This window comes from Hemitrygon akajei, chromosome 16 (assembly GCF_048418815.1).
Source record: "Hemitrygon akajei chromosome 16, sHemAka1.3, whole genome shotgun sequence".
Lineage (NCBI taxonomy): Eukaryota > Metazoa > Chordata > Chondrichthyes > Myliobatiformes > Dasyatidae > Hemitrygon > Hemitrygon akajei.
Window position 1 is genome coordinate 67,042,583 of NC_133139.1, and position 15,505 is coordinate 67,058,087.

Consider the following 15,505-nt stretch of genomic DNA (forward strand, 5'->3'; position numbering starts at 1 on the left):
CTCATCTGGGAGAGAGGCCGCGATGTTGGTGGCACCACAACATTTGGCTGTGAAGTCTGCGATGGGATGCAGCTCTTGCCAGAAGTCACGTGTGCTGTTCATTATGAATCTTGACTCAATATTGACCCTATATAGTTGTTTTGCAGCTTTCCTAGCTTTGCACAGATCATAGCAGTTTCTCCTGACCTCTAGCTGATTGCCAGTGATGTAAACTCGATGTCACGCTACTCACACGGAAATATTGATCCAAGGTTTCTGGTTTGGGAAGACCCTGATCGACTTTTGGGGGACAACATCGTCGATGCACTCCTGGATGAAGCTCGTGATTCCATCAGTGAGCTCGGAGACATCCTCATCGTGGAAGATATTCCAGCTGACGTCATGGTAAGAATGTAGTCTACAAATTACAGCGAAAGATAGAAAACGCATGCTCAAAGGGCAAAGCTACAATAGTCACGGGGGGATTCAATATGCAGGCAGATTGGGAAAACAAGTTGGTGCTGAAATAAAGGAGGGGGAATTTCTAGAGTGCCATTGAGATGGATTTTTACAGCAACTCATGGATGAGCCCTCTAGAGGATCAGCTATTCTTGACTGAGTGTTGTGCAATAAACCAGAATTGATTAGAGACCTTAAGGTAAAAGAACCTTAAGGGGAAAGTGATCGTAATGTGATCGAATTCACACTGCAATTTGAGAAGGAAAATCTAAAGACAGACATATCAATATTATAGTGGTGTAAAGGGAATTACAGAGGCATGAGAGAGGAGTTGGCCACAATTGATTGGAAAAGAACACCAGCAGGATGATGGCAAAGCAGCAATGGCTGTTTGAGACGCACGCCATGAAGAGCAGTGAGAGCTCGTCCCCACCACCACCCTTCGGCTATGACTACCTTTGGAGCCTAATGGAGGCGTTAGTGATGATCTTTCAAGAATCACTGACTTTACATCACACCCACATGTCTTACTTTCGCTCGCCTCTTCATTGTGGTGATAATTTGTCACAATTTACCACAGTAAAAGTATTATTAATAAGTATTTAGACATAGTTCTTACTCTATTATCCATCCATATACTGTTGACCAACTTCAGTAGTCCTATTTTAAACCAGGAGGATCATAAAGTTGAGACTGACTAAAAGAGGAAAACAATTGAAAATGATATAATAACATTTAACATCTGACATGTCAGAGTCCTAGCGACTAAAGAACAGAAACAGGCTATTCAGCCCATCTAATATGTGCTCTGATTATTCTGTCTAGTCCCATCGACCCAGGAGAAATTTCTTCACTCAGAGGGGCCTGAGAGTGTGGAACAAGCTGCCAGTGCAAGTGGTACATGGGAGCTTGATTTCAACATATAAGAGAAGGCTGGATAGGTACATGGATAGTAGGGGTATAGAGGGTTATGGTCCCAGTGCATGTCAATGGGAGTAGGCAGTCTAAATGGATCGGCATGGACTACATAGGCCAAAGGGCCTGTTTCTGCTGGTTTAAGATGACACTACTGAGAGACAACAGTTTCCTGGTGGTTCGTAAAGCAAGAAATACAACTAAATACTTTATTATCAGCATTTTTCTGTGGTTAAATTGTAAACTATCACTGCAAACAATGAAAAAGTGAGCAAAGGTGAGGCTGACTTGCAGGTTGAGGCATGTGGGTGCAATGCAAATTCTGAGCATCGCAAGTTTGAGGAGAAGTGGTCTTAGCAGTGTCGAGGCATATTCTAGATGGAGTCAGAGTCAGAAACAGAATTGGAGCAAGCAGAGCGGAGAAATTTTGGAGAAGCTTCAGAGCCCATCCACCTAAACTGAGAGCAAGGTTGGATCAATCTAAGTTCTGGGCTGATCTGGAAAGTTTGGGTACGGGAAAGAACATGGTGGCAGGATCCCTGCACAGAGCATATTGGTAAGGTAGGGCCTGTGTCCAGTGCAGAGGATGACCCAGTGTTAGAAAATTTAAACACATCCCAGATGGACTGAGAAGACAGGGTTTCAGGACTCGAGGCAAGGGCCAGGCCAATTTTGTTTACTGCTTCGAGACATTTGTTTCACTCTCCATGGAACTGAGGCTGTGTAACTACTCCCCCTGTTCCAGGCTTTGTGTCTACGAGCTTCATGGTGATTTGCCCCACTGTGTGATGAACCAAGGCCGCAGCTGTGAGCTTGGTCTGGCTGTCATGGTATTTACAGGTTTAATCATAATGGAGCTCCTATTTTTCTTCCCAGGCAAAAACATTTTCTTCCAATACTCTGCCTGCAAAATTAATTCCATTCCTCTATGCATTGGACTCAATGTGATGTTACATGCAGGAAAAGATTTCAGCGCAAAAAGGTGCACTCTAAATGAAACAATGGACAATTTTTTAGATATGAAAGAGGTAACAATTCAGCTGTGTTCTTACAGAACAACAGAGCAGGTATGAATGTCAGGGACAGGGGCAGGATTGGACCCAAATGCAGGATACAGACACCGAAGTACTAGGGGTAGGACAGGATGGGGATGCCATGGCATGTGAGGGGTAAGGCAGGTGGGGTTGGATCCCAGAGTTTGACGAGGCAGGCAGGAGGATTCCTCATGGCGGGCCACATGGATCCCGGGCAGGGCCACCTCCCAGGCGGAAACAGAGGCCTGGGCCATTCACGGACACCTGGGCAGGTGCGGGGCACAACCCATGGGAAACGAGGGGAGGAAAGGGTAGGAGTCCTTAGGGCAGGCCGCATGGATCCCGGGCAGGGCCACCTCCCAGGCGGAAACAGAGGCCTGGGCCAGTCACGGACACCTGGGCAGGTGTGGGACACAACCCTTAGGGAGCAATAGGTGGAAAGGGCCAAAACCCCTGCCGGCCAGCAGCAATCCAGCCAGACCTGCCCGACAGAGGCAACAGGTAGGTAGGGGCAGAACCCCGCCGGGCAGCAGCAGTCCAGCCAGACCTGCCCAACAGAGGCAACAGGTAGGTAAGGGCAGAACCCCCACCAGGCAGCAGCAGTCCGGCCCGACCTGCCTGACAGAGGCAAGGGATCAGAAGGAAGCTGGGTCCAGGGTGAGCAGCAGGACTACCGTGATACACCAGTAAATTGAGAAAGGCAACCGACAGCATGAGCAAGATAAATAAGGCGGAACCGCGGGACCATCGCACAGGAGAGAAGCAGGGGAACAAGACCAATCAGATAGAGCATGGGCAGAACAGGATTCCGAGCTGGCAGTCCAGGTACTGAGCAGGTTAAACCAGCTTCAGAGCAGGACAACCCCCAACTGGGCTCAGTCTTCAAGCCCCTTATAAACACCTGCAATAGGCAACAGGTGTACCTCCTTAAGCCAAGATGATCCAATGGCTCCGTGTGACAGGAGGCCTGGCTGCAAGGCCCGGAGTCCGGAGTCCACGGACCGGAGCAAGACTCAGAAGGCAGGGTCCGGACCGGACCCTAACAATGAAGGGCCTACTGACCTACTCTTGATCTGTTTCTAATCTTTTTACGCTCTCATACCATAATTCTTCAATCTTTATGAAATTTTCCCTGTTCTTCTGTTTCTTAACATCCATACTATCTTTGTTACCCAATTAATATTCCATAATCTTATCAATTAATTATTCAGGTTGAATAACCTTCCTTTCTGTTCCATTCCAACCCTGCATCATGGACCTCAGCTTCACACAGTGAAACCTGAATGAAGCAATGTGGCTCTCAACAACAACCAGGGCATCTGAGAGAAATGGATGCAGCCTTTTACCCATGAAGAAGCTTTGTCTCAGTGACGAGATCTTGCTAGAGCTGCTCATGGTGATGTTTGTCTTTCTGTCCCACAATACAGGTGATAATGATCTCTCAAAGCACATAAACCCCTGAGTGGAAGAGCCATTAATAGCTCCTTACTGTGGCTCACTGAAAGCCTCTGACAACCCGAGATGCCAGGCAAGACTGCACGTTAAGTACCATCATCATGGGGATGCTTCAGAACTTCCCTGGTCCTTTGAACAGCTGGTGGTTATTCTGTTGCGATTGCATATTGTCCAATTCATAAAATCATCTCATTATAAGAGAATGTTCAGATTGGACCTTTTCCTTAATCCACTTAGTTGGCAGCAAATCTCCTGCCACATTTTGACATCCACTGGATGTGTCAGCATTCTGTTAAGAAAACTGGCATGGAGATATTTCTCAGCTGGGGGAAATGGTCACTGCAACCCAGTATAAAGAATGAATACTATTCACATGTCTGTTTCATATTGATTACAGAAAATAATGAATGTTTCCAAATTCCATCAGTGTGTGGGCCAAATACTATACATTTTAATACAGTGGGATTTTCTACTGCCATCCCAACAGGACTAACTAACGTCACAGTTGGTTATACAGCACATACAAGTATGTTATTGAGCTTTTACAGTGCATGATCTCCCTGTGCTGAGCTTGGTACCGTTGTTGTGATGCTAGGTATATGTGATTGAAATTGTTCTGTTCAAGGTGGATAAGCGAAGGATATTTAAAAGTAAAGAAAAATAAAAGAAAAGGTTGGTACAATGAGATTGCGGGAGCAGGTAATGCAAAAGTCTGACAACTCCAGGCATACATGCTCAATCTGATCTTGGTGCTGCCCGTTGACATAGTATCCTAATTTCTGGGAAGGCGGAGCAGATAAGTGGTGATACTTTATGTGCAGCTATGATAGAAATCATCACACATTCCCATTTATATAGACAATAGGGAAACCTAATCAGGTTATTCAAGTAGCACCACTTAAACCGATACCAGCTTTTGGTGAACCTTTTTCCTGGGTCATAGTGGATTGTGTTGGCCCATTGCCAAAGACAATAGACAATAGGTGCAGAAGTAGACCATTCGGCCCTTCGAACCAGCACCGCCATTTTGAGATCATGGCTGATCATCTACTATCAATACCGGGTTCCTGCCTTGTCCCCATATCCCTTGATTCCCCTATCCATAAGATACCTATCTAGCTCCTTCTTGAAAGCATCCAGAGAATTGGCCTCCACTACCTTCCGAGACAGTGCTTTCCAGACCCCCACAACTCTCTGGGAGAAGAAGTTTTTCCTTAACTCTGTCCTAAATGACCTACCCCTTATTCTCAAACCATGCCCTCTGGTGCTGGACTCTCCCAGCATCTGGAACATATTTCCTGCCTCTATCTTGTCCAATCCCTTAATAATCTTATATGTATCAATCAGATCCCCTCTCAATCTCCTTAATTCCAGCGTGTACAAGCCCAGTCTCTCTAATCTCTCTGCGTAAGACAGTCCAGACACCCCAGGAATTAACCTCGTGAATCTACGCTGCACTTCCTCTACAGCCAGGATGTCCTTCCTTAACCCTGGAGACCAAAACTGTACACAATACTCCAGGTGTGGTCTCACCAGGGCTCTGTACAAATGCAAGAGGATTTCCTTGCTCTTGTACTCAATTCCCTTTGTAATAAAGGCCAACATTCCATTAGCCTTCTTCACTGCCTGCTGCACTTGCTCATTCACCTTCAGTGACTGATGAACAAGGACTCCTAGATCTCTTTGTATTTCTCCCTTACCTAACTCTACACCATTCAGATAATAATCTGCCTTCCTGTTCTTACTCCCAAAGTGGATAACCTCACACTTATTCACATTAAATGTCATCTGCCAAGTATCTGCCCACTCACCCAGCCTATCCAAGTCACCCTGAATTTTCCTAACATCCTCATCACATGTCACACTGCCACCCAGCTTAGTATCATCAGCAAACTTGCTGATGTTATTCTCAATGCCTTCATCTACATCGTTGACGTAGATCGTAAACAGCTGGGGTCCCAATACTGAGCCCTGTGGCAACCCACTAGTCTCCACCTGCCATTCCAAGAAACACCCATTCACCGCTACCCTTTGCTTTCTATCTGCCAAGCAGTTTTCTATCCATGTCAATGTCTTCCCCCCCAATGCCATGAGCTTTGATTTTACCCACCAATCTCCTATGTGGGACCTTATCAAATGCCTTCTGAAATTCGAGGTACATCCACTGGATCTCCCCCGTCTTAACTTCCTGGTTACATCCTCGAAAAACTCCAACAGATTAGTCAAGCATGATTTACCCTTGGTAAATCCATGCTGGCTCGGCCCAATCCTATCACTGATATCTAGATATGCCACTATTTCATCTTTAATAATGGACTCTAGCATCTTCCCCACCACCGATGTCAGGCTGACAGGTCGATAGTTCTCTGTTTTCTCCCTCCCTCCTTTCTTAAAAAGTGGGATAACATTAACCATTCTCCAATCCTCAGGAACTGATCCTGAATCTAAGGAACATTGGAAAATGATTACCAATGCATCCGCAATTTCCAGGGCCACCTCCTTTAGTACAATAGGATGCAGACCATCTGGACCTGGGGATTTGTCAGCCTTCAGTCCAATCAGTCTACTCATCACCGTTTCCTTTCTAATGTCAATCTGTTTCATTTCCTCTGTTACCCTATGTCCTTGGCCCATTCATACATCTGGGAGATTGCTTGTGTCTTCCTTAGTGAAGACAGATCTAAAGTACTTATTAAATTCTTCTGCCATTTCTCTGTTTCCCTTAACAATTTCACCCAATTCATTCTTCAAGGGCCCAACATTGTTCTTAACTATCTTCTTTCTCTTCACATACCTAAAAAAGCTTTTGCTATCCTCCTTTATATTCCTGGCTAGCTTGCGTTCTACCTCATTTTTTCTCCCCGTATTGCCTTTTTAGTTAAGTTCTGTTTTCCTTAAAAACTTCCCAATCATCTGTCCTCCCACTCACCTTAGCTCTGTCATACCTCCTTTTTTTAAATGCTATGCAATCTCTGACTTCCTTTGTCAACCACTGTGGCCCCTTTCCCCCCTTTGAATCCTTCCTTCTCCAGGGGATGAACTGATTTTGCACCTTGTGCATTATTCCCAAGAATACCTGCCATTGCTGTTCCACTGTCTTTTCTGCGAGGATATCCATCCAGTCAACTTTGGCCAGCTCCTCCCTCATGGCTCCATAGTTTCCCCTGTTCAACTGCAACACTGACACCTCCAAGATGCCCTTATCCTTCTCAAATTGCAGATAAAAACTTATCATATTATGATCACTACCTCCTAATGGCTCCTTTACTTCAAGATCGCTTATCAAATCCTGTTCATTACATAACACTAAATCCAGAATAGCCTTATCCCTGGTCGGCTCTCGTACAAGCTGTTCCAAGAATGCATCCCATAGGCACTCTATAAACTCCCTATCCTGGGGTCCAGCACCAACCTGATTCTCCCAGTTCACCTGCATGTTGAAATCCCCCATAACTACTGTGACATTACCTTTGCCACATGCCGATGTTAACTCCCTATTCAACTTGCACCCAATATCCATGCTACTGTTTGGTGGCCTGTAGACAACACCCATTTGGGTCCTTTTGCCCTTACTGTTCCTCATTTCTATCCACACAGACTCTACTTCTCCTGATGCTATGTCCCCCCTTGCAAAGGACTGAATCTCATTCCTCACCAACAGGGCCACCCCACCCCCTCTGCCCACATTTCTGTCCCTACGATAGCACGTATATCCTTGTACATTCATTTCCCAGGTCTGATCTCCCTGCAGCCATGTCTCCGTTATCCCAACAACATCATAGCTACCCATTCGCACCTGAGCTTCAAGCTCATCTGCCTTATTTCTGACACTTCGTGCATTCAGATATAGAATTTTTAGCCCATTTCTCCTCTCTCTGTTTGAATCGCTGCCTATTGTGCTTAACCCAGCTCCCCGAACTCCCATACACCCCTAGAATTTTGTTGTCCTTCCTAAATTTACTTATTCTTTCTGCACATTTAACTCCATTGTCCGTCAGACCATCCCTCTGTACATGTGTCCTCCTTATCACTTGTTCCGCCTCACCTTTCTCTACTACACACTTAATATTCTGGAACCGTGTAGTCCCCACCTGTCCTTTATTCTTCCTCTTGCTATCCTCTCTCACATTCTGGATCCCCTCCCCCTGCAAATTTAGTTTAACCCCCCCCCCCCAAGAAGCACTAGCAAACTTCCCTGCAAGAATGTTAATACCACTCCAGAGCTATTACAGCTGAAATCCACAAACTTAAAGTAAACAACATTATTGTAAGACACTTAAAAGATCTATTGATCCTTAAATTAATGGACTCCACCTGGAACACTTGGGTTGTGAGTGCAGTTCCCCTTTAAGAAAATGAAACCAGGGATAGCAAGCTAGTTTACAGGTATGATCAAAATGCCTTAGACTCTGCCAGTCTCTGGAAAATAAAGTTGAAGACCTCAGAGCAAAATTGTAGGACCTGAGGTAAATCAGGGACTCCTGGTGAGGTGGTAGAGACTTTTAAGTGATGTTTCAACAGGTACATGAATGTAAGGATGATGGAGGGACATGGACAGGGAGTAGATAGGAGGGATTAGTAGATAGGAGCTATATACCTGTGAGAGTCAGTGGGTACATAGACTGCCTCCAGAGTTGAAGACAAGAGATCTAGAAAGGGGAGAAAGATGTCAGAAATAGACCAAGTAAATCTGAGAGCAAGGTGGAAGCTGCAAACAAAGTTGATGAAATCAACGAGCTCAGCATGGGTGCAAGAAGCAGTACCAATGCAGTTACCAATGTAACATAAGAAGAGTTGGGAAGTGGTGCCGGTGTAGGCTTAGAACACGGACCGCTCCGCATAACCGATGAAAAGACAGGCATACCTGCGACCCATGCGAGTGCCCATGACTTCACCTTTGGTTTGAAGGAAGTAGGAGGAGGTGAAGGAAAAATTGTTGAGGGTGAGGACTTGGAAGTATAAATTGGGAACATATGTGAACTTGGAAGCATAGATTGGAAACATATGTGAACTTGGAAGCATAACATGGAAACAGATTACTCAGGAAATGTGGCAAAACTCAGGGGATATTTGCGTGGCATTTTACATAGGTACATTCCAATGAGACAGGGAAAGGATGGTAGGGTACAGAAACCATAGTGTATAAAGGCTGTTGAAAATCTAGTCAACATGAAAAGAAAAGGTTCAAAAAAAACTAGATAATTATTGAGCTCTAGAAGATTATAAGGCCAGCAGGAAGGAGCTTAAGAAAGAAATTAGGAGAGCCAGAAGGGGCCATGATAAGGCCTTGGCGAGCAGGATTAAGGAAAACTGCAAAGCATTCTACAAGTACATGAAGAGCAAGAAGATAAGACATGAGAGAATAGGACTAATCAAGTGTGACAGTGGAAAAGTGCCTATGGAAATGGAGGTGATAGCAGAGGTATTCAATGAATACTTTGCTTCAGTATTCACTGCAGAAAAGGATCTTGGCGATTGTAGGGATGACTTACAGCAGATTGAAAAGCTTGAGCATATAGACATTAAGAAAGAGGATGTGCTGGAGCTTTTGGAAAGCATCAAGTTGGATAAGTCTCCAGAACTGGACAAGATGTACCCCAGGCTACTGTCGGAGGCAAGGGAGGAGATTGCTGAGTCCCTGATAATGGTTTTGCATCATCAATGGGGAAAGGAGAGAGGTTCCAGAGAACTGAAGGGCTGCAGATGTTGTTTTATTCATGAAAGGGAGTAGAGATAGCCCAGGAAATGATAGACCAGTGGGTCTTACTTCAGTGGTTGGTAAGTTGATGGAAAAGATTCTGAGAGGCAGGATTTATGAACTTTTGGAGAGGCATAATATGATTAGGAATAGTCAGCATGGCTTTGTCAAAGGCAGATCGTGCTTTATGAGCCTGTTGAATTTTTTGAGGATATGACTAAACACATTGATAAAGATAGAGCAGTAGATGTAGTGTATATGGAATTCAGCAAGGCTTTTGATAAGGTACCCCATGCAAGGTGTATTGGGAAAGCAAGGAGGCATAGGATCAAGGATTCCTTGCTTTGTGGATCCAGAATTGGCTTGCTCACAGAAGGCAAAGAGTGGTTGTAGATGGGTCATATTCTACATGGAGGTTGTTGACCAATGGTGTGCTTCAGGGATCTGTTTTGGGAACCCTTCTCTTTGTGATTTTTATAAGTGACCTGGATGAAGTGGAGGGATGGGTTAGTAAATTCACTGATGACACAAAGGTTGGGGGTCTTGTGGATAGTGTGGAGGGCTGTAAGAGGTTACAGCGGAACATCAATAAGACGCAAAACTGCGCTGAGAAGTGGCAGATGGAATTCAACCCATATAAGTGTGAGGTGGTTCATTTTGGTAGGTCAAATATGATGGCAGAATATAGTATTAATGGTAAGACTCTTGGCAGTGTGGAGGACCAGAGGGATCTTGGGTTCCGATCCAATAGGACACTCAAAGCAGCTGCGCAGGTTGACTGTGTGGTTCAGAAGGCATACGGTGCGTTGGCCTTCATCAATCATGGGAATGAGTTTAAGAGCCGAGAGGTAATGTTATAGCTACATAGGACCCTAGTCAGGCCCCAGTTGTAGTACTATGCTCAGTTCCGGTCACCTCACTACAGGAAGGATGTGGAAACTATAGAATGGGTTCAGAGGAGATTTACAAGTATATTGCCTGGATTAGGGAGCATGCCTTATGAGAAAAGCTTGAGTGAACTCAGCCTTTTCTCCTTGGAGCAGCAGTGGATGAGAGGTGACCTGATAGAAGTGTACAAAATGATGAGAGGCATTGATCATGTGGATAGTCAGAGGCTTTTTCCCACGGCTGAAATGGCTAACACAAGAGGGCACAGTTTTAAGGTTCTTGGAAGCAGGTATAGAGGAGATAGAAACATAGATAACCTGCAGCACAATACAGGACTTCAGCCCACAATGCTGTTCCAAAAATGTCCTTACTTTAGAAATTACCTAGAGTTACCCATAGCCCTCTAATTTTCTAAGCTCCATGTACCTATCCAGGAGTCACTTCAAAGACCCTACCATATCTGCCTCCACCACCGTCACTGGCAGCCCATTCCACGCACTCACTCACTCACCAAAATCTTACCCCTGACATCTCCTCTGGACCTACTTCCAAGCACTTTAAAGCTGTGCCCTCTCGTGCTAGCCATTTCAGCCCTGGGAAAAAGCTGTCCACACGATGTCAGGGCTATTTTTTCAGATGTTTTCGGAATATTTCTAAGTGCGTAAATCTTCGGCATAGCATTTTGGGCTGAAGGGCCTGCATTGTGCTGTAGGGTTTCTCTGCTTCTATGCAGGACCAATTCTGCCGAGCACAGCAGAGTGGTGGTTGAGGGGATCTTGTCAGTTCTGTTTTCTACAACAGGGGTCACCAACCATTTTTGCACCGCGGATCGGTTTTATATAGACAATATTCTTGCCGACCGGCCGACTGGGGGTGGTGGGGGGGGGGGATGGTGTGGGTGTTAATCGTGACCGGAATATCAGTGATAAGTCAACTATAAGTCACTTATAAGTGGCTAATACACTCAATTTCGTTCCTAAAAGGGCTTATCTAACGAATTTAATATTAAACACACTGCGCATATTTTCCTCGCATGAATATAGTGATAAGTCAATTATAACTCACTTGTCAATAGCATCAGAACATTTTAAGTAACGTTTGGATATTAAACACACAGTGCATGTTTTCCTCATATGAACATATAAAATCATTGCAACACACCAGTGAGAAGACAAGGTGAGGGCCGGAGGTCCCCGTGCTGGGGCCACGGCAGGTCACAGTCCGGAGAGAGCGACCGACCGAGGGAGGAGTGCAACAGGGCGCGTGCCCTTGTAGGTAGGCAGGATCTATTGGCCCACAAAAGTTTGGCTCGAAGGATGACGTTCAGTAGATCGCAGCGATGTAGCTGCTCTGCTGCTTACGAAACCCTGAGCCTGAATTAGATCGTCTGCAAATATTTTAGCACCGGATTCCCCACAAACATTCAGTGTGGTAAACAGCTTTAGAGTTGACGCCCATCTGTCCGCACTCCAGGCCAGTAGCAATGGCACCTCTCGCTTGCTGCGCAATGTGGCCAGTTACCCGAGGCCAACCAGTGATCCCTGGCACAAGGGTATCACTGCATTTATGCAACTGATGACCTCGCATGGTTAATGACCTCACGTGCATTCCAGTTCAACAGTGGGCGTGACAGGGAATGAGAAAAAGGTGCAGCTGACTCATATCGTTTCATATCGCCAAATCATATTGTTACCTCGCTGCCCGGTAGCACATGCTCTGCGGCCTGGTGGTCGGGGACCACTGGTCTAGAAAGATGTGAAGAGTTTTAAGGCCCTCCTGATGGGGGATGGAAGTGTTTAGGGACTGGACATTCACAGTTAAAATGAGACAGTTTTGTCAATAAAAGAAAGCAGGAGTGGTATAAAGGAGGAATATTCTTTTCCCATGTTTCACCTGATGCTGAGAGGCTCATGAAATTTGAAATAATTATTTGAGGAATTCCAAGTCAATTACTTTTATAGAACTGTACCACACCCTTTTGTGAGTTTGTCATTGAGTGGGGCAGGAATAGCCCTAGATTACAAGGAAGACTTTAATACATCCATAATGTCAAAGTATTGCTTGGTTAATGTGTGGGATAGTTCTTCCAACTGAGTCACTGTTCACCAAATATTTTTGTGAAGGAACTTGCAAGTCGATTGGGCTGGAAGAGTACTGGCCACATCAGAATCTGGTGTACTGGATCACTTTTACATGTTAGTTCAGATAAATTGCTTTAAGTTATGATCCAACTTTCCAGCACCCACTCTGCAAAAAGCCAGAAGGAGGTAAGTTTGTCAATGACACATTTCACTGTAAGGAGCCCTTCAAGTAACATTTCATTTACTAATCTCTCCTTAAAGTGAATTCTCTTCACCATTTCTAGGTGCATTATCATATTGGAATCAGCACCACTGAGAAGAAACTGGAAAGGCAGTTTGCTTGGTGAAAAACTAAAGAGCCTATGATGAGTCCGTGTTAAGTTCTAAAATGTGGCAGAGAGAAACTACATCTGTTGCTTAGAGCTCTGATGTTTTTTAAGTCTCTGAGTGTCACTGCTGTAAATATTGTGCATTACATGGCAACAAATGTCATGGGAATTCAGGTCCAGGAGTGAATAAAGTATGTCACCAGTACATGAAGATTTTGTATCCTATTTTAAAATTGCTTTTCTATTCCAGATATCAATGAGTGTGACGATAACCCAGACATTTGTGGTCCAAATGTAACATGCGTCAACAACCCCGGAAACTTTAGCTGCAGCAGTAAGACTGGATTTGTTCCAACCTCTGAAGAAAAAAAAACTCAGAGCCAAGGTAAAGTCTTTTGTGTTAAGATTCAAAGCATTCACCTTTCTTCTAGTAAACAATTGAATTTGCTCTTGTTCATAAATAACTGCACTTATTGTCAGAGCATTTGTTGAATCAAAATTGTTAACTAAACAATTTACACAACTTTTGAGGTGGGACATGGGACTGACTGGGAGTAATGAAATGAAGTGTGAGTTATTGTTTGAGCAATGTTTAAGGGTTTGAATGAACTCAGTCTTATTCAATCTCAAACATGGAGTGAAATAAATCATAATTCAGCCCATGCCAGAGTCCAGAGGACCATAAGATATAAGAGCAGAAGTAGGCCATTCGGCTCATTGAGTCTGCTTCGCCATTCAATCATGGGCTGATCCAATTCTTCCAGTCATCCCCACTCCCCTGCCATCTCCCTTTACCCTTTGTTGCCTGTTAATCAAGAATCTGTCTGTCTCTACCTTGAACACAAAGACTTGGCCTCCACAACCACTGGTGGCAAAAATTCCACAGATTTACCACCCTCTGACTAAAGTAATTTCTCCGGACCTTAATTTTAAATGGACGTCCTTCAATCCTGAAGTTGTGCCCTCTTGTCCTAGACTCCCCTACCATGGAAAATAACTTTGCCATATCTAATCTGTTCAGGCCTTTTAACATTTGGAATGTTTCTATGATATCCCCCCCCCCCTTGTTCTCCTGAACTCCAGGGAATACAGCAGCCCAAGAGCTGCCAGACATTCCTCATACAGTAACCCTTTCATTCCTGGAATCATTCTCCAATGTAGTATATCCTTTCTAAAATAAGGAGCCGAAAACTGCACACAATACACTGTATGGTCTCATGAGTGCCTTATAGAGCCTCAAAATCACACCCTTGCTCTTATATTCTATACCTCTGGAAATGAATGCCAACATTGCATTCTTCTTCTTCACCACCGACTCAAACTGGAATTTAACCTTTCGGGGTATCCTGCACAAGGACTCCCAAGTCCCTTTGTATCCCGGCATTTTGAATTTTCTCCCCAGCTAAATAGAATGCCCATTTATTACTTCCACCAAAGTGCATGACCATATACTTTCCAACATTGTATTTCATTTGCCACTTCTTTGCCCATTCCCCTAAACCATCCAAGTCTTTCTGCAGGCTCTCTGTTTCCTCAACACTACCTGCTCCTCCACCTATCTTTGTATCATCAGCAAATTTAGCCACAATTCCATTAATCTCATAGTCCAAATCATTGACATACAAGCAGTGGTCCCAACACTGACCCCTATAGAACTCTACTGGTAACCAGCAGCCAGCCAGAGTAGGATCCCCTTATTCCCACTCTCTGTTTTCTGCCGATCAGACAATGTTCCACCCATGCTAGTAACTCCCCTGTAATTCCATGTGCTCTTATCTTGCTAAGCAGCCTCATGTGTGGCACCTTGTCAAAGGCCTTCTCCAAATCCAACCACAGCACATCTACTACAACTCCTTTGTCTACCCTGCTTGTAATTTCCTCGAAAAATTGCAGTGGTTTTGTCAGGCCAGGATTTTCTTTCAGGAAACCATGCTGACTTTGGCCTATCTTGTCACATGCTTCCAGGTACTCCATAATCTCATACCTAACAATCGATTCCAACAACTTCCCAACCATTGATGTCAGGCTAACAGGTCTATAGTTCCCTTTCTGCTGCCTCCCACCCGTCTTAAATAGCGGAGTAACATTCGCAATTTTCCAGTCAACCAGTACAATGTCAGAATCTATCAATCCTTGAAAGATCATTGTTCATGCCTCTGCAATGTCTCCAGCTACTTCCTTCAGAACCTGAGGGGGCATTCCATGAGGTCCAGGAGATTTATCCACCCTCAGACCATTAAACTTCCTGATCACCTTCTCAGTTGTAATTTTCACTGCATATACATCACTTCCCTGACTCTGCAGATGTCTTCAGTTCCTTTGCCATCTCTGTGTCTCTCATTACAATATCTCCAACATCATTTTCTATTGATCCTATATCTGCCCTCAAATCTTTTACCATTTATATGCTTAAAAAGGCTTTTAGTATTTTCTTTGATATTAGTTGCCAGCTTCTTTCATAATTCATCTTTTCCTACCTTCTTAGTTTCCTTCTGCCAATTTTTAAAAGCATCCCAATCCTTTATCTTCCCACTAGTTTTGGATTCCTTGTATTGTCTCTCATTTACTCTTACTTTGGCTCTGACTTCACTTGTCAGCCATGGTAGTGTCCTTCTTCCATTTGAAAATTTCCTCTTATTTGGAATATATCTATCTTGCACTTCCCTC

At 44.4% G+C, this 15,505-nt stretch overlaps 1 protein-coding gene across 1 annotated transcript in view; it reads left to right on the top strand.

Moving 5' to 3' along the window:
* LOC140739660 (adhesion G protein-coupled receptor E3-like) overlaps positions 1-15,505 on the top strand; it is a 119,412-nt gene that overhangs the window by 20,386 nt on the left and 83,521 nt on the right. The window contains exon 4 of the mRNA XM_073068034.1: positions 13,089-13,223. Within this exon, the coding sequence (XP_072924135.1) occupies positions 13,089-13,223 (135 nt within the window). The remainder of the gene's footprint in view (positions 1-13,088; positions 13,224-15,505) is intronic.